Raw genomic sequence first — 20,167 nt, forward strand, 5'->3', positions numbered from 1 at the left:
CTGCTTCATTATGATCTAACACTGTAGTTTATTTTGAGTCAGTCAAACATTAACCAGCACAATAAATCTGGAAGTGACAATTGTGCCCAACAAATACACCATTTATTGCTACGTGAGTACCCTGCTATAAATGTGTGACTCATTTGTAAAGATTTATGTCCACAGTAGGAAGCAGACTGAAAACCACAGACTTGTTGGGAAATGTTGAGAAATTATGATTGTTTTTGGTTTAATTCATGGGATCTATTGAGAGCAACCAAGCTTATTTAACTCAAGGTTAGATTAACAGAAAAATGTTTAATTATTTATTCCTTTAAGGAGTTTTACATCAGAGTCCCTTTGTAAGATAAAGAGTACTGAGCCTGTACTGTATAAAACATTTCTAGGGTTGACTGAGAGCACAGTCACAGCTCTCCACCGCTTCCACACCTGCAGTCCACGGAGAAAACAGCATCATCAGTATCTCACAACCTACATTTGATCTGTGAGCACATAACTGCAATACATTAAATTATCGCTGAGTGGACACTTGTACCTGAGCACGTCCTGCAGGTGGCGTGGCAGGGCTCGCAGGTCTTGTGCACGGCATCGTGATGGTATCCCTGAGGGCACGAGGGGAGGCAACGGCCTTCTTTCCGCAAGAAGATGAGGCCTGCAGCGCAGTTCAGGCAGCCGTCGTCGCTGCCCCCGTTACACTCACCGCAACTCGGGTCACACTTCTCACACATCCTTGAGGCCGTGTTTCCATAGTGACTACGCGGACAGATGGTCAAAAGTTATGATAGATTAGATTCAATTAAATGAAATGAGATTAGAGCTTTGTTCATTCTCAAAGGAAATACCTTTCACACACACACACCCATAATTACTTAGACAGATAGACCAACACATGGAGGAGGGAATACAGTCTTAACATTTCCATATGTTACTGAGTAATGCTGCATTGTTTGCATGCAGGTCTGTTTGTCTTTTCTCTTCAGGATTTAACTGCGCATCAATTTAACGGCACATTAATTTAACTCTCTCAATTACCCTGCCTCCCCGAAAAAAAATATCAAGTCTAATTAGCATTTTACAGGCCACAAGAACGGCTATTTAAATCTCAGGCTAAATTAGCTTGTATCTCCAAACTGCACCCCTGTCCAGCTAACTGAAGAAGAGCTATGGTTTAGTGTCCACAGTGACATTACGTGACTAGAATAATCTGTTAATAATGACAACACTGCGTGACCGCATTTAAAGTGATGGATGAGCGGCACATTTGGATGGTGAGCAGGTTAAACTACCTGTGCTGGCAGGTCTGCACACACTCTTTGCCTTCCCGAAATAGGTGGGCTTTGCACGTGAGACACTCGTGGCTGTGCTTTCCAACACAGGACTGACAGGCGGCGTGGCAGGGTTCACATTTCTGCCCCGAGTCGTCCTCATAGTAGCCTGTTGGGCACTCATCCACGCAGGTGCCATCTGTATCAACAAACACACATGATCACGCAGCTAAGCAAACGTGCCACAAATGCCCGGCGAGCTCTCCAGGACACGCAGCCTTCGGAGGATTCACAAGCCCTACAAACTAAACTTGACTCACTGAGCAGGAGATGTCTCTGGTTGCAGCTCAGGCAGTGGGTTTTGCCAGGAGCTGAACACCTGTGGCAGTATTTGTGACACGGATGGCATTCACCGTCCTGGTCTGTGTACTGGTGAATCGAGCATTTGCTGTCTGATGGCACACAGTGGTTGTGGCTGTCCAGCCTCTGACCCTCTTGGCAGCTGGTGCAGGATCCAGCGTGAGGCCCAAAGCACATGAGGCACGATGCATCGCAGTCTAAAAATACAAGCAAAAACTCACTGAATCAAAGGATACTATCAATACTTCATCATCTAGATGTGATATCCAATTTTGCAGCACAGCAGTGTACCTGATTTTAAATGTCTTTCTGTTGGCAGCTACTTTAAGCAGCAACAAAAACGGGCATCGCCTACAACATTTTACTGTGAGAAACACACCCTTCTCTTTGTTTTTGAATAACAAAACTATGGAGCGGTGTGTCTTTCTCTAGGGAACTGTCTTTGGCATCGCTGTGCTGTTTTCAAGGTTTGACAGCTGCCTGTTAACCGTCTGAAAAGCGTTGCTATTTTAGTCTGAGCTCAAGTCAAGAAACACACTCAGGCATAGTAGAGAATATAATTGAAGAAATGCATGAAGGGCGCACTACAGGACAGAAAACGTTGCATCAGTTTCAGGAACGATGGAGCTGACTTTGTCATGCTCAGAAGGGCGGGAGTTCTGAATGTGTAATAAGAAACAAGTTAATTTTCATTAACATGATGAGATGTGTGCATTTTCCTGCTTGTGTGATGCTCCCTGCAGTCATACACCTTAAATTAAACCTGTGCTGTATGTTTTCTGCAGTGAGATGAATGTTGTACCTTTACAGTCTCCTGTCATATGGTCCCGGTAGGTGTGGGAGGGGCAGGCTGGCAGACATGCCCCATTGTGCAGGGTGGCTTCACGGTCCATACAGGCATCACAGTCATTGCTGTTTGGCCCATCGCACAAAGCACAGTCGGGGTGGCAACGCAAACACTCCCCTCGTTCTTTGTCCTCGAAGAACCCCTCGGGACAGTCTAGCACGCACAGGCCCTCCAGGAGAAAGTGATACTCCTCACAGCCTGCACAAAGATCAGCTTTTGAACTAAATGGAAGAACAATTTATTACAACTCGGTGAAACTACACTAAGCACTTTAAAGTCTTTAAGAGGAATGAGAGAGCAAGAAAAGTCCTCTCTGTTAGGAATGGATTTCAGTTGGTTAGAAAATGACAAGGCATGAATGAAAGATGAGACAGGTGAGCTGAAAGCTGTGCATTATATCAAGCACACTCACTGCTCCTGTATCCTAATACTGCATTAAAAGTGTCCTAACAGGGGCTGACAAAAAGAATTTTGACTCTGTCATCTCCACACAACTGACTTCACAGATATGTTGGAGAACAAGACCAATCTAGTCTGGTTAAGATAATCCAGTCTACAGCCTTGCTAAAGGCTCTGTGAGGAAGCAGGAACAGTAAAGCTGGAGTAAATGGTAACACCAGCATGCTAATATGCTAACAATGATGTGATTAACATGCTGATATTTGGAAGGTAACCATTTAAGTGTCAGCATGCTAACATTTGCTGATTAGTAGTAAAGACCAGGTTCAGGCTGAGGCTCATGGAAATGTGATTAGTTTTGCAGCTGCCACAGATTGTATGTAAAAGCTAGATGTAGGCAGCATGACATCACCTACTGGTTTGTTGATCACCATTTTAAAGCTTAGGTGTGGAATCAATGCAACAATGAGAGGTGAATCCGACTGAACGCTCAATAACACGACGTACGCCAATACAAGCAGGGAGTAAAGCATCTTCTGTTTAATCATCCATTTTAATTGGGACCATAATTTACAAGATCAACATCATACAGTCCTCTAAAAGCCTTGAAACTAGCAACTGAGATCATAGACCTGTTCGGAAAATGTTTGCTGCAATCAAGTAGGAAGCAACAGTGTTTTTTCATAAACTTTGATACAATCTCACTTCTTTTTGCAGCCAGATGAGTCGCCCTCTGCTGACTGTCAGAAATAATGCAGTTGTAAGGCACTTCCTTACTGACCTCACTTTTTAGACCCATTAGTACATCCATCTTTTATATACAGCCTATCGCAGCTACTTGGTCTGAGATTGATGAACATGTAAAGTGATAACAATGATAACTGATTGTTCTGGTCATATGTGTGCAGCAGAAACAAGCTGGGAACAACATGGACACACTGTCATATTTGAGGATGATATGATGAATTTGTTAGCCGCAGCAAAAACATCCAACAGACAGAAACATGATCATTCATCTGGACTTTCTGACCACCTGAGGCCTGTGCTAGGAGGCAAGTGCAACATAACCAGGGTATCTTTTTGTTATCTACCAAAAAGCTATACAACTAAATACTAAAAAAACAAAACAAAAAAAAAACAAAACATTAAAACTATAAACTGTAGTCTCACCAAGCTGGTTATCAACTGAAGTCTCACCAGGTTTTCTGAAACTATTGCTAACCACCTTCACATAAAATGGGTGATGGCACCAGATGACCAAACATGTACGGTGTAGAGCTGCATATTTCTCACAATAAATTTCAATTCTTAACCAAAATGAGGAAACTAAGAATATAATATAGGCTAAAGGCAACACAGACAACGTAGCCAAGGCCAGGAAGGAAAGTTAATAAAGGCAAAAATGCAGACAGTGTGAATGTGGAAGTTAATAGGCTTATCTATATCACTGCTCCATCATCAACAAATTGATCTGACTATAATTATAGTTGTGTATTCTACTGAGTTAACATGTTGTTTGGATCTATTCTTCTGGCTTGTTTTCTCAGCTGTAGCCCCTTGCAGCATTCAACAGTCTTGGAAGCAAGTGAATAACAACTATAAAAACATCATTCAAACCAGTAGAGTAGACATACAGCAATTCTTAAAAGGTCAAAAACTGTGTAAAATATCTGACCCCTTGGAAGCTAAATTCTCCATTCTGTTAGCTAGTTATTAACTCTGTTTGCACAGTTATTGAGCTTTTTCACTAATAAGAGCTGCAAAGTGATGGCAGTGGCTAAACAACAAGCTAAAACTCCCTCTAAAGCTTTGTAAAGCTGAGGACAGCTGGTGCTTATATTCCACTGATTCTTCAGTATGAGCCTTTCACACTGTCTTTGATGCATTTTTGTAAAAATATAGTTCATACCAGTCTCATAGGGATCACACACTTCCTCCTGTGGAAACTATGAATTTCTAAACCAAATTTGATGGGAATTCACACAATTATCAAGATGCTTCAATTAAAACTGAAAATATCAACATTGTGGTGACACTAGAGAGAAAAGAGGTGCTAGGGATGAATATAAAGTTACTAGTATACACATTATAAGTTAATGCTTGCTGTGGTATTTCAACTTAAGTTAAAGTTGTGGACTGATCAGCTGAGAGACATTGCCATATCTAGAGCTGTGCTAAGAATAAAAAGCACCAAAGTTGCTGGTAATAATAATGCTGCCCAAGGATGAGCATAGAATAATTAAAGCACGGCCATTAAATGAGCTCTACGTACAGAGTTTGTCCTAGTTTGCCTTGTGTTTCTGTACCTGTGCACTGCTCAAGTGGGTTGCACTCCTGACAGACCAAGGGGCAGCGATGGCACTCCCCGTCCCGGACAGTGTGCGCTGGAGGACACTCCTCCACACACTGGTGCTTGTGGAGGAGGAGCGATTCTTCACAGCTGAGGCAGTGGGTGGCGTTCCTCCCACAGGACACACAGCCGGGCGCACAGCTACGACACGCCTGACCCACAGGATAACCCCTATTGAAGAAGACATATAAACAAGCACAGACATACATTGTACACTTTACATTTGCTTTTATTCTGCTGAAATTGCATCACTTAAACCAGCTTCATAATGTATATAAATTCCACTGAGCACTTGCATACTTAAATAACATTGAACTAACTAGTGATGTATTAATTCTCTTAATTAATTGATTAGTTGGCCTTGTAAGACATGTGGAGTTGCAGATTTAGTATTTTTGCATGTGAATAATTTAACAGGCTGCAATAAATGCCGTTGGGGTAAACAAGTGGTCTGACATTTTGCACTGCTCTCTGCTCCACTATACAGAGGACAACTGATAATTTAACCTGGCAATTGCATAGAACTTAAGTAATGATAAGGAAAGCTATTTGGTAGATGATTGTAAAATGTAATTACAAGAAAAATTAAAAAGGCCAATGGAGCATCAGCAAGGACAATTTATGTGTCCAGTTTCATGGATGTCAAAGTTTAATGGTACTTCAGTATTAAACAGGAACTCATGGTAACAAATACGTCTTCTGACATTTTACTCTTGGTTTAGAAAAGTTGTCTCAAACATCAGTTAAATCTCTACAAACTGATAATAATCAATTCTCAGGTAGAGCTGGAAAAAAAGTAAATACATTTAAATTTGAGCCAAAAACAACAAACAGCGATAGGGTCGACCTCTGACCTGACACACTCTTGAACACACTGTCCATCCTGCAAAAAAAACTGAGCTCTGCGAGTGCTCTGACAGCGGCTGCAGCGCTGAGCGTCCGCACACTGCAAACAGCCTGGAGGGCACGCTTCACACAATCCGCTCAGTCGACTGGCAAAGAAGCCAGCCGGACACTTGGATACACATGTTTGCTGTGCGGTCAGAAAACGCCCTGGAGGAGAAACAACAAACAGTAAACATTGCTGTAAAGGAGCTCATGTGGTGTAACTGAAAATATCAAACTGTTGTTGCACGTCTGAAAGCAAACACCTCATCTGCATAAGCGCCTGACAGACCTTTTGCACATGTTGCACATTGGTTCTTGTCCTCTCCAAAGCAGGACTCACAGGATAGGTGGCAGTCCTCACAAGCGCCATCATCTGGAGGGAAACAACGCAGCGATCATAGAGCCACTTCTTATTACAGCACAACACAACAGAGGAAAGCTGAGCCCTGATGCGGGACCTTCACAGCACTGATCGCTGTACTGAGCCCTTTTCAGACACGCAATACATAACACTGCTGCTTCATCAACCTGATAAACTGATGACATCTTGTCATTAAAACAAAGGTCAGCTACATATTAATGTCCTTCATGGTTTCATTCAGACATACCTGCAACAAAGACAGAGAGCCACAGTCCCACATAAAATTTGTCATTCACACAAGATTGGACAGTACATCAAGTGACACAATACATAATAATGCACTAATAAACAGAACACTAAATCTAAACTAATAGCAAGCTCATCAAACTGTCCACATAACTAATAGCTGTGTTTATTTATGATTTCAGTGATCTTCCAATAACAAATTTTATGAAAGCCAGAGTGACTGAAATGTTTGGCCATAATATGAATAATGAAAGTCTGAATCAGAGCAAAGGGAACCATTTCATCACCACAAAAGATTGGACTTATTGATGTCTGTTTTTTCCCTACCATTGAAGCTGCAGTGCCTCAGCATTTTTGTGCAGAGCATTAAGCTGACTAATGAATGTACAAAGGTATTTAGGCAACATATTAGCATATTACTTTAACTTGAAGTTAAGGCGGTCCATACACTATTACATTAAATCGTGTTATTTGGTAAAATAAATAGACTTTCAGGTACAGTCAGTGCAAGCTTTCTTTCACAAATATGGTAAGGAAAACATTTTGAAAAACTTAAAATTTCCTTTAAATCCCTTTAAACCCTCTGGACACCATCACCCTCCAGCATTTAAGCACCTAAGAACTTGGACAAACCCTGGATGCTCCTCTTATTGTCTAATCTGCCTGAACTTCCTGTCTGTAAACAAGCATAAAGTTCAGCATTCTGGGGCATATGCTCATTTACCACTTTGCTGACAGTTAGATGAGGATTGATAACAGTTTCCTGTCTGTATGCTGAATATAAAGCTGGAGCTGGCACACTAACAGCTAATCTTAGCTTGGCTTCGGATAAAGACTGTAAACAGAAGGGGAAAGCTGTGCCAAGAAAAAATTCCAACATGCGCCCGTAAAACCCTCAGTTGTCCTTTTCATATTTTGGTTTATGTTAAGATTAAACAAATGAGCTATAACTTTATAATTAGTGAGCTAAAGGTGCTGCCAGGCTGTTTTTTGGACAGAGCCAAGCTAAAGGTTTCTGCCTGCTTCCAGGCTTCATACTGCACCAAGCATGATGTAGCTTCATGTTTAGCGTAAGAGTGATATTTATCTTCTTTTTTAAACTCTTGGTAAGACAGTGTCTTTCCCAAAATGTCTTTCAACAACAGCAATTAGAAAAAACAACAAAAATTAGCACTTAAGCTCACTCGTCACAATCTAAATCAACTGATAATTACACAAATTACTGACTGCTTCCTCCAACATTGTGCTATTTCAGATTTTGTGTGAAGGTTTGAGGCTTAAATCTAAGGTTGTGCCGCTGCTGAAATGAAGGTGAAGTCTAAGAATAACTTTACTTCAGTGTGTTCATTTTCAACCTTTGTATTAACCTACGTCCTTTTCTCACAGTTATTTTAGTTCCTATAATTAAGATGTCTTGCCTCGCACTAATTACCATATGTTGTTTTAAGGTCTGTCCAACTAATTCGAGGAGGGAACTAAATGTTCAGCATATACAATCAATTATTTCAAAGTCGGTATCTGGCCGACATTCATTCTGTTTTGAGTACTTAAGTTGGTACAGGGTTCAGGGACGGTGGCACACAGACCAATTACCCTTCAAGATTTCTTTTCTGCCCCTGTGAAAGTGCCCAAATCCCTGATTCATTATGGGCAGACAGTTGGATTAGTGGAATACAAGTATTAGTCTCACCGCTGCGAAAGGTCTTAATGGGACAGGCCTCGTGGTCAGACACACACTCTTCGTTTTCCAGCAGCTTCCCCTCCTCACACGACAGACAGTCATTGTCCTCCGGGCCGCTACATGTCACACAGTCCGAGTGACACTCCTCACAGTCGTTGGTGTCTTCATCGCCATAGAAACCATCAGGACACACTGAGACACACCTCCCCTCTGGGGAAAAAAAGAGAAGAAGTTTCTCGGTTTTCTGAGATCAATATTGTATGTAACCCACTTAGCTGGCAAAGTTTACCATTTTGTTTGGTTGTACTTGAACTTAAAGGCAGTTTTATATTTGACATGACATTTACACATCAAAGTCTGTTTACAGTATGACTGCATATGTGAAAAAAGACATATGAAGCCTTTTGTTGTTCCAGACGAACCTGCATGAAACCTGATACATCAGTTGGGGCTGAAGACGACTAACACGTGAATCTGACTGAACTCTCAGCAGTTGAGTTGCATTGTGCAAAAAAGAACAATGTGCAGAATAAAAAAAACTTTGCAAGAGTTTCTTATTATATTTTCAATGTATATGACAATGCTTCACAATTCTTCTCATCATTTTGGGTTTTTTTTTTCCAGTGAAAATCCTGTTTTTTGTAAACCTTTTTAATATGTCCATAAAGTGTTTTTTATCTACTGAAAGCAGTGAGTGCCATGGCTGAGTGATATAACTGCAGTGTACAGATGACAGTTTCAAACACACAGATTAACACTTCAGGATTTCATATGTAACAAACCCAATGAATCAACACAGTCAACTTGCAGGGCAGAACGTTCTGTGTCATTATTCTTCTCATAACCGGTATTACAACTTTTCATTGTGGAGTGTAGAGCAGTTTCTGTGTAATATTGATACGCAGAGATCATTTTGTTGGGTTTAATCAACAACTGGAGAGGGGCTTTAACTTCATTGCAGTTCTTCAGCAGCTATATTCAAAGATACGTTACTAACATAGCAGCACAGACATTTAGGGGCATTAAATACTTCCAACTGCAAAAAACATGCACCACTACAGGACAACATCAACTGCAATCAAAAGCAGTTACATTAGCTACTGCCCTTTGTCCAAAGTAAGTGTTAATACCTTTGTTAATAGCTTAGCTATGTTGATATCATGCTTACATGGTGCTGCTACATAAATTTGAGTGTAATCAATCAGTTTACTAGTGGATTAATCTGGCCCTTGTTAAAGTTACATAGTTTGGAGGATTAATACTTGAAATACAGATGTCTGATTATCTTGTAAAGTGCAACATAAAGTGGTATTGGAAGTAGATAAAATTACTTCATTAATTTCAATGCTGCTTGAACAATAAAACACTAGGCCTCTTTTTCCACAATGACACATGGCAGTTTACGACACAAACTAAAAATATTGTAAGAAAAAATGAAATAATAAAGGGAGTCTGAGCTTGGAGGACGTGAGAATAAAACTTGGAAAAAGATATGTAAAAATTTCTATTTCACTAATAACACCTGGATAGAACAGATGGAAAATAAGACACAAATTTTTCTTCCCCAATATGAGTGGTAAAAATAACACCAGCACTAACAGGAGCCTGCAGGAGGAAGCGTGGCGTAACAATCTGCAAATTATTTGCAGGTTTTTGGAGACATAATAAATATACTTGCAAGTGAAACAGAAAAGTCAGCGTTAATGTTGCCACATAATGTAACTCTGTTTTGAGGAATCCATCTACTCTCATTCTTAACTCACCTTTTATTCCTTTAATTATTTTATACTTCAGTTTTTCATTTTTCATTAGTTAATGTGAAACAAGGAAATGAAAAACAGCAAATAATAATCGCTTCTAACAAAACATTAATGCATCATACATTATAAAATAACAGGATGACAGGAGCCTTTGCGTACATTGTTAACTTTTTTTTTCATGCAGAACCTCCATCCCTGTAAATAATCCTTCAGAGCTTAATGTTTTGCCCAGTGGGGCAGTTTTACCTGATAAGAAGAGGTCGGTCTCACACCAGTAGCACTCATGTACATCACAGCTCACACAGTTGTCATCACATGGAACACAGGTCATCTCCTCTTCCACGGCGTACGTCTTAGCTGGGCAGTTTTTGTAGCAGCCATCCTGAAAACTGATAACAAAAGCAGTAGTTGATACCTGCAGTTCTCCCTCACACACACAGAAATCCACTCTAGTCTCACTGCAGAAAGAGGCCTTTTCATTCTAGTATAGCAGCGAAATAAAAGGCAGAGCGAGTGCAGAGAGGGGAGATCACACATGGCGACAGCGAGGCACACAGCCTTACTTGTAAAAGCCCTCAGTGCAGGACAGGCAATGCCTGGGGTTATCTGTTGAAAGCAGACAAAAAACTCAGCTCTCTTTTTAAACAGAACTACCGGGAAAAATTTTTGAACATGGTCTACAACACATTGGGACAAGAGCTCGGTCTACTGCAGGCTGCGTTCATTTGGGGAAAACTTTATTACGGCCACTGAGTCGTGACTTACACAAGACACACTTTCTGCAGCCCTCCTCACAGGCCATGCAGTCGTCATAATCTGGATCCTCCACTTCCCCTGACGAAACAGAAAAGAGGCAGAGTGTGGAGGGGCGATACAGCGAGACCAACAATCAGACCAAGGAGGTGAAAGAGAGCTGAGGGTGGACAGGTGAAAAACAACGCCCTTCAAGGTCATCTTGGACACTGTCACACAAAAGATATAAGAAAACATCTCATAAATAACGCTGTGACCATGTTTACCTTCCCCACACTCCAGCTTCACACAGCCTCCATCAGAGACGTAGTATGAGGAGTTGCACTGGAGGCAGTGGCTGGGGCTTGTGCAGAGCTGGCAGTGGTCCGAGCAGGGCTCACAGCTCCTGTCCTTGGTGTGGTAGAAGGTCTCAGGACAGGCGTCCAGACACAGGCCTTTATAAAGGTACCGCTCCACTCCAAACTTATCTAAAGGGAAAACAACAAATCACAGTGCAAAGAAGTGTAACACTGATCTCTGCCTGAATCTCGGCTTGTACACTTTGGTAGTCATGAATACCTTCTAAAATTCTATTAGCTTAGAGCAATGCACAGATCATTCAGCTATAACGCAAATAAATAATTGATTAGGCAAAATGTAGGTTTTACATTTTTAAATGTGACTAAATGACTATGTGCAATGTAAAATGGGTCACCTGTGGTGCCAAACCCACCACAAATCATTCTCAATTCACTGCCACTGCTCTTGTGAGGATTGTTTTCAGAAGCTCACTTCAGTGGAAAATCTCTCAAAACCCAGTGCTTTACACAGTTGGCAAATAGTGCAGTCAAATCCCAGCACTGATCGAGATAAAACTCCAGATATTGCCTCTTTGGATTTTAGTAAAATTTTGGTTACATTTTATTAAAAGGCAAAGCTGGTGCCAAAATTACTCAATATATTAAAAAAATACTTTTTTTTATTATTCTTATGAAATAAAACATACAACTCATGCAAATAATCCCTTGAAAAGTATAAGCACTAAGTAGCTCTCATTCAAACAGGATTTGAATGCCTTTTATGATCTTTCTGACTTGTGTCATTACTGCAAGAGAGGCCAGAGTGGAAAAATATACCACAAGGCAATTCGCACTAAAATACAGAGTTGTTAATGATTATTTTCATTGACTATTAATCTGTTAATTGTTTTTTGAATAATCACTTAGTTATTTTTCTATAAAACATTAGTCAGTAATGACAAATGCTGATTAGTGTTTCCCAAAGCACAAGATAAAGTCTTCAAATCCCTTGTTTTGTCCACAACCCAAACATATTCACTTTACTGTCATAGAGGAGTAAAAAACTAGAAAATTGTCAAATTTAAGAGGCTGTAATCAGTGGACTATGGCTTTTTCCTTTTTAATTCTCAAACCAATTAATGAAAAAACAGTGGCTGTTTAATTTAACAGCTGTTAACTAATTGATTATTTTTTTCAGCTCTACTTACATATTAAAAATACACAAAGTTCCACATAGATATTCACACACAGCTTGTTTTGTCCTCACCAGTGTCACAGCTAGTACAGTTGGCAGGTCCAGCATCCACACATGTGGCACAGGTGTGGTCACACAGGTGACACTGGCCACCGGACTGGTACTTCCCCTTGGCACAGGCCAGCACACAGCGGCCCTCATCCAGAGCCCTGCAGCAAACGACAACAACATCAACATCACAGCGTCACAAAAATCAACACGAGTTATTTGATGCAAATGAGTTGAAGAAATTCTCATCTCTGAGAAGTTGGTTGAAAAAGAGGCAATGTGGAAGATTTCAGTCCTTTTGTTGATCATTTAAAATTAATATTTCCAAGGACCAATTAATCTGCTGATATATAATATTGCCCTGAAGTCTTCGATACTAGACATTGATATTAGTCGATCGAGGCAACATGACAACAAAACTAAACATAGAGTCACAAAGAAATATCTACAGCCACAAGAAGAACAAGGAGCCCTGCAACAGATGGTCTGACCCCACAGAGTCCTGATTTCGTCATCATAGAGTCAGACTGGGATTGCATGAGGAGACAGAAAACACAGAGACAGACTAAATCCACAAGGAGCTGTGACACGTTCTCCAAGATGCTCAAAGGAACCTACCTCTATGAAATTCTGCAAGAGTGTAAGTAGGAGAACTGGGACTGTTGTAAAGGTGAAGACTTTAACACAGCATTGATATCATTAAGTTTTTTCTCAATTCTGCATTTTATATGATGTTTACGGATAAGTAAAATTATTCTTATCATTATTTTTGAAAGTATACCTATTGACTTTAGTGCCTTCAACTTTGCACAATCTTGCACTTATCAGCAACGTTACTGTCTGCATTGTTCATTGATTCAATTTTCCTCTGACAATGTAGGTAGAAACTAAAAGACCATAAGAGGCCCATTTTATGCCTTATTCATATTTAGTCTTGAGTAGGTGACACAATTAACTATTTTTGGATAAATAGTTAAAAAGAAACTTCAGATTGTGTGGGCTATGTGTTCGTAAGTTATAATGGCTGTCAGCTTACAACTATTTTGTTTACTAATTAATCAGAGTTATTATTTTTTTCAAAATCAGTTAATAATTCTGTTATGAAATCTCAGACAAATACAGAAAAAAATAAACATTGCAACTTCCCAGAGCCCAGATGACATCTTTAATTGTCTGTTTGGTTTGATTGCGGGCCATTTGAGATGCTGGAACAAGAAACTCAAATGGCTTAAACATTTATCAGAAAAGTTGCCGATTATCCTTTGTCCATTGTTTTCAAATAATCAATTAAGTAATTAATTGTTTCTGTCGCATACACACTCTATTTAAAAATAGAAATGGCTCAGAACTCTATATAAATTAATGAATTGTGCATTTTATGCAACAGACATATTACTCAGAGGAACAGTGGGATGCAATGACTTTCCCTCTGACCCTGAATTGAAAAAAATCACATCCAACTCACCGTGAAGAAACACAGCTGATGCAGTCTTCGCTTTGCGGCCCTGTGCACTTCAGACACGTTGCATCACACGCGTGGCACTTCCCGTTACTGTCCTGGTACTCTCCTGACAGACAGACAGACAACGAGAGAACCACGCTGACTCAGAAATGAATAACCATCTGAGGCGTAGTGGTGGGCTTAATGTCAGATGCCAAAGAAGGGAAGACACATAATCTAAACAGCTCCATGCTATTCATTTTTGCAAATAAACATGGCTGACTGACTTACAGTTAAATCAGATGACCCAGAATAAAGAGATGATACCATATATAGCTCACTGCAAATACACATATTTATCGCAGACATATAAAAATAGACTCTGCACTCGCAACAAACTTGATATTTATTCAGTACACGGGAATAATTATATTTTAAAATTAAAATCGCTGGAGAATTCAGAACAAATTGTGTGAAAGTTGCACTATATTCATCAAGTAGCACTGAGGCAACATATAATAGAGGAAGAAGATGGTTGACTGACCGTCTGTGCACACAGTGTTAACAACACACACTCCCTCCTGCAGGCTGTGACCGCTGGAACAGCTGCTGCAGTTCCCCCGACTCGGCCCCACACAGGTGAGACAGCTGGCGTCACACCTGAAGAGAAGAGCACAGAGACTCAACTAATGCACACACAAACACACATGCTGACCACAAAAAAAAACACACAAACACATAGATAAAAAAACAACTACTCTCCACTACATACAGACTCACAACAACAACCATAAGCGTGAAAACAAGCACAAACTCACTCAGAAGCCAACCACCAGAATAAGGCCTGCCATCAGCAGATAAACAAACCACCCACACCTGAACACACACCAGTGAGCTCACCTCCTACATATCCTGTGCCTATCAGCTATCTCTGGGTTTGGCTCTGTGGCATAGAAGGCAGCACTGCAGGAGGACACGCACCTCCACTCCTCCATCAAGTAGCCCTCTGCACAGCGGTTGCACGCCTCAACACCTGCACCTGATGCCGCGTGAGGCAGACACAAACATGCTCTTTAATGGAAAAAGGATATGAGGCAGCACTCAACAGATGAATGTTGTGTATTTTAATAACATAAAAAAAAAAGAAGTTGGCGTTCAGCTCATGACCCTTGACCTCACTCTCACCTGCACAGGTAGCACAGGCCTTGTGACAGGGCTTGCAGTCACCATCCTGCATGTCGTGGTAAAATCCAGCTGCGCAGCTCCGCTGGCACCGGTTCCCATACAGGCTGGAGAGGGTGGAGAGAGCATGTGGCACCGTGACACACTCAGTCAATCATGTGACACCACAAAGATGAGTCACTGCCTTCAGACTGCAGGCTCAGTTTTCCAACCCACAGCACACTACCACAAGCACTTGGTGAACTGAGTCAGTGAACACCGTATTCCGGAAACTTCTAACTGAACAATATGGTAAATTTGTCAGAGATGTTTTGTCCTCTCTAGTGATGAGACTGCAAAATGGAAATTAAGATGCACTCTTCTTTCTGAGCTGTGTGTGAAAAGGGAGGGATGGCAGGCACACGGTTTTGAATGCAGAGTTAAAAATACTGTTGCTTTTTGTAATTGTTATGATACTGCAGAGGGTGTGTGTGCACGGGGAGAATCAGTATTCTCAGTGGCTGGAGGAGAAGGAACAGTGTTTACCGAGCAGTTAATTCAAGCATCATCAGAGAATTTGTTTCACCTTGTGTCTGGTTTGCATTCTGTGCAGATGCTGTAAGAGGTGCACTTCAAGCAGTTTTCACTACACTTTCTGCACATATTTGCATCTGTGGGGAAATCAACAATACACATGGAATACACATCAGAGCCATTAATCAATCTTACTCACACACCTCTCAACTGCAGTTACATCAACTGGCTATTCATTAGCAGCCTCATATGCAGCTCTATTCAAACAGCTCCTCTGTAAGCAAAGGATCCTTAAAGGTACACTCAAGGATATTCCTCCTGTCTTGTTAAGTTTAATTAGAAAAAATGTGACAAAACACTTAGAAATTTCAGAGAGTGGTTAAAGAATCCAACCGTGGTCGAGGTAGTAATTATCTCCACAGATGGCTGTGCAGGTATTGGTGCCCTCAGTCAGGTGATGTCCAGGTTGACAGGAGGTGCACTGGTCACTGCGACTCCCAGAGCAGCTCTCACAGGAGGAGTAGCACCTTTTACAACGCCGCCGATCGCCCCAGAATCCCTTGGGACACTCTGATACACACAGCCTATTGGACAGACACGGACCAAAGCACATAGAGGACAAAAGGTGTAACTATCAAGATGAGGGTCCATTTTCACCATCTTAATGAGAAATCCTGCTCATCTATTCCTTATTCTTTAGACACAAGCTTTAGAAAATTCTAGATTCAAAAATTCATAATATGTAAACATGTGGACTAAACAACAGCTGATTATTTCAAACACAGCATGTATGAGTCACATGCACTGTAGCAGCAGTATCAACAGCTACTGTATGTTGCTTTTCAGATTTCCTAACTGTACTCTCCGCTGTGTAATCATGCTGACCTTGTGTTGTTCTTGAACTTGAGAAAAAAGTGCAAGCATGTGACACACTGCTGCGGGCCCGGCCCCTCACAACCATCGTCACTGCATTCTGGGTCACAGGGTCCTGCAAGGGCAGATGCTCGCAAAGTCACAGCACCATCATGATTCAGATTTAATTCCACATCTGTGTAAGACCCCGCCTCAACAGTCACACGCTGTAAATCAGTGCATTAGAGTGTCTGAGAAAGTCTGAGCTCGAGCAAGGGAGAGCTTAATCCCACCAAGATGCAAAGTATGACTCACCCCTGTATTCTTCAGTGAGATCACCATCCATGGGAATCTCAGCTGATCGGGCTCGCTCACGATGCACGGGATACGGCTGCTCTGCAGTGCCATAAATCACCAGGGACCATGTCTTCAGCACTCCTTTGAAACAACAGAAAGAAAGATAAGAGGTTTGTCCCGTGGGGCCTGCACTGTATTTTGGCTGCTTGTAGTTGAAGCTCAGTGTATGTTTCATAATATTGAGATGTTACAAAGAGGAAGTACAGACCTAGTTCAGTGCTGTCTCTCTTCTGAGAAGGAGTATCCTGGATTTTTAAAGTCCATTCCCCTGCGGCCTGCTCCCCCCAGCAGTGAGCTGTCATGAATTCCCAGTTCTGAAATCCCTCACTAGAGTCGTCAAGAGGCCTAAACCAAAACATTACATAATCTTGATTATACTGCTACTACTACTGCTCATTATATTATATTATATTATTATATGGTAATTTAAGGCAGACGTTATTTAGTAAAATGTCCTTAATTCAAACGAGTTCTTCTGGATAGATGATTATAAGAAACTTGAGCTGTGTTTCAGGAAGGGAGTCTTTTGTGGGGCTGATCATATTTATAGAGCCCGGGATATGAAACAAAGCTTTGTTCGCAAAACAATGTAAGAAGTTTTGTTCTTGTTTATGTTTGACAAATGTATTACAACTGCAACTGGGTATTGTGGTGTTTTGTGAGTCCATGTGGGCTGGGCATTTATCCAGCCGTGGAACAAAAAACAGGTACAGTACAGCTCATTTTTCATCATATTTCAACAAGCACTTGATCCTCTCTGAAGCAATGCCCACATATAAATGTGATAAACTCAAATCATGAAAATGACTACAAAATGGCAATTTCATGTGTCATTTGTTTAAGAAATAAACAACCAAAAGTCACATTGGAAAAGTAAGTACCCCTGCTGTTATCACACCTTCAAATCCATTAAATTAGATTAGGTACTGATAATTAGAATCTCCTCAGGGAGAGGCAGGTGGAATTTGCCGTATTTACACCTCTGAAATCTAGAGTCTGCTTTTCTCTTTGCTATCGAAATGTGTAAGATGATCAAAAGAGCTGGCTAAAACCTTCAGAAAAAAGGTTGGGGATTCCTGTGAGATTGGCAACGGATTTAGAAGCGGCCCGAATTACTTCAAGAAAAAAAAAATTCTACTGTAAGCAAATCATCACAAAGTGGTGCACATGGGCTTGTAGCTTAAGATACAGCTGAGCTGCTGCTGCCATCGCACCTTCAGAAAGAAAACCCTCTCTGCATCTGTGATTCACAGCAGAACAGTTGACCACACAGATTTCGACACACACATGAATGAGTGAGTGAGACCAGAACTTTCTACCGCGTCTAACTTTTTTCTCCAAGAGATAATTTTAAATAGAAATGATGCCATATTCACCTCACATGTATGGTAAATTTGTCAGACAATGTACTGATTATAAAATCAGTAGTTTAGCAGTGCAATCTTAATGGCTCTGAAGTGCCAGTGAACATGTGGTATTGGGCTGCTTTTTCAGTCACTTTTCAAACTCGTTCTGTTGTCCGCAAACAGAAAACATTCAGTGGTAATAAATTGCAGTATATATGAGCACAGAGAGCAAGAGAGAAGCAGACAGAGTTAAAGGACTGACACTGCTGTGTTTGGGTTTTACTGAGGAACACCAGGTGACACGAAAACAGAGTAACCCACACAGATTTTGTTTATTGGTTTCAAATAAATATTAAAATTTCCACCTTCTCTGGCTCAACACAAGCAGCAGGCAATGAGGGGGCAGGGTTATACAAAGTTTACAATCGACGACTACTGCTGCTTTCTCAGTTGCAACCTGGAAGTTCAGTACAATTCTTAGTGGATTGTAAAGCTGTGAGGCTGTCTAGTTGCAGGGAGGCTTGAGGAGTGGCAGAATTGAAAGTCTTCACATCTTAACAGGTTTTATTTTACACCTCCGAGTTTATAACAACAACAAAACATAGTAAAACTGGATTTTCACCATATGGGACCTTTAAATCACAGAATTATCAACATTTTGGCTCTCGCCTGCTCTTAATTTGTGGTGTATTTTTGGAATCGCACAGTTTATTGAAAGACACTGCATGTAAGAGATAATTACCAGGAATAAATTTTGCCAGGAACTTGCCTAGATACTAGTTCCCTTGAAACACCATATGAGCATCACTCCTGTGATTTTTCCAGTAGTGTTTGCCAAAATCTTCCCCCCTAATGAGACAAGGTGCCAAAATGAAGAATTTAGCTCTCTGTAGCGGATGCTGTGCTCTGAACATAATGATGCCCCACGATTATTGTACATCAAAACCACCCCAAGGTGAATATGTGGGGTCACTATAGCACCTTAGATGGAGTGATGCTCGTAGTTACCTGTTAGCTAGCAGCTGCGACACGGTGCCTGAAGGTGATGTGAGCGTAATGGAAAGGTCGCCGCGATGACTGTGAGTGATGATAACACGTACAATGACGTGCTCCACATAAACAACATGCTGTAGGGCCTCGCTGGAACAGCCTGTAGTCTCATACACAGACGTCAGCACCGAGCCTGGATGAATAATTCTGTCATGAGACAGAGAGAGAAAAAGAAGAAAGAGACACGGCGAGCAGCCGAGATAAGAGAAAAGGCAGAACACAAGAAGGCCGAGAGAGAGTTACAAGGAGAGCAGCAGTAAAGAAAATGACACCCATTAAAGTGTGTGAGAATAAATGTGAGAGAAATCCATGTGAGAACTGAGACAGAAATAGATAAAGTGCGATAAAAGGGGAGGAATCAAGGGAAGCCCTGACTCAAAGTGGAGATCTCTTGCAGTGCGGTTGGTGTGATACCTGCTCAGCTGGATGGCAGCCTCCTCCACACACTCATGCTGTGAGGGGACTTGCTTCCAATGCTCAGCCTCCTTCACCATGCTCTCAGCATCCAGCAGGCCAAAGCCATACAGGTGGCTCACTAACAGACACCCGCACATCCCAAAACACACACACAGACCACATTAGCCGGGGCAAAGAAGGCATGTAGTTTATAAAAGCCTTCACACTCCTGGGACTTTGTAGGCGTTGTTCAGCTCACAGCACCTCATTAGTTTGCATGCTCACTGCTTTATAGTTTACCTAAAAAGAGCTGAGAGAACATTTACCAAAATGTGCTTATCAAGCTCAACCTGTCTTTGCCCATGTGTTTTAGTAGAGGTTTTGAAAAGATTTCATCCAGAAGATGTCATGTTTTTATTAATTTTCTGGCTGATATTGAAACCAACAGTTTGGAATTAGAAATTCACGAGAGATCCAATGGGTATACCTTTAAATCCGGCTCCATTAACATGCCAGTCAGGAGCAAAGAGATGATGAGCTTTCGATGTTCGGACAATAATGTGCTGCACATCCCTCCAGGTTAGCAAGGAACTGGAAAA

The 20,167-nt window shown here is 41.2% G+C and overlaps 1 protein-coding gene across 1 annotated transcript in view; it reads right to left on the reverse strand.

The window, feature by feature from the left end:
• Positions 1-20,167, reverse strand: part of pcsk5a (proprotein convertase subtilisin/kexin type 5a) — a 38,291-nt gene that overhangs the window by 6,621 nt on the left and 11,503 nt on the right. Inside the window, exons 10-34 of the mRNA XM_023297938.3 lie at positions 20,056-20,159; positions 19,587-19,707; positions 19,131-19,319; positions 16,985-17,121; positions 16,735-16,857; positions 16,453-16,555; positions 15,961-16,151; positions 15,620-15,704; positions 15,058-15,161; positions 14,773-14,911; positions 14,417-14,532; positions 13,897-13,999; positions 12,456-12,592; positions 11,177-11,377; positions 10,923-10,991; positions 10,721-10,763; positions 10,404-10,546; positions 8,407-8,607; positions 6,399-6,482; positions 6,076-6,274; positions 5,178-5,392; positions 2,428-2,670; positions 1,586-1,822; positions 1,287-1,464; positions 536-753 (exon numbers count right to left, since the gene is read on the reverse strand). Coding sequence (XP_023153706.2) covers positions 536-753; positions 1,287-1,464; positions 1,586-1,822; positions 2,428-2,670; positions 5,178-5,392; positions 6,076-6,274; positions 6,399-6,482; positions 8,407-8,607; positions 10,404-10,546; positions 10,721-10,763; positions 10,923-10,991; positions 11,177-11,377; positions 12,456-12,592; positions 13,897-13,999; positions 14,417-14,532; positions 14,773-14,911; positions 15,058-15,161; positions 15,620-15,704; positions 15,961-16,151; positions 16,453-16,555; positions 16,735-16,857; positions 16,985-17,121; positions 19,131-19,319; positions 19,587-19,707; positions 20,056-20,159 — 3,683 coding nt within the window. The remainder of the gene's footprint in view (positions 1-535; positions 754-1,286; positions 1,465-1,585; positions 1,823-2,427; positions 2,671-5,177; positions 5,393-6,075; positions 6,275-6,398; positions 6,483-8,406; positions 8,608-10,403; positions 10,547-10,720; positions 10,764-10,922; positions 10,992-11,176; positions 11,378-12,455; positions 12,593-13,896; positions 14,000-14,416; positions 14,533-14,772; positions 14,912-15,057; positions 15,162-15,619; positions 15,705-15,960; positions 16,152-16,452; positions 16,556-16,734; positions 16,858-16,984; positions 17,122-19,130; positions 19,320-19,586; positions 19,708-20,055; positions 20,160-20,167) is intronic.

The sequence above is a fragment of the Amphiprion ocellaris genome, chromosome 17 (assembly GCF_022539595.1).
Source record: "Amphiprion ocellaris isolate individual 3 ecotype Okinawa chromosome 17, ASM2253959v1, whole genome shotgun sequence".
In the NCBI taxonomy this organism is placed as follows: Eukaryota; Metazoa; Chordata; class Actinopteri; family Pomacentridae; genus Amphiprion; species Amphiprion ocellaris.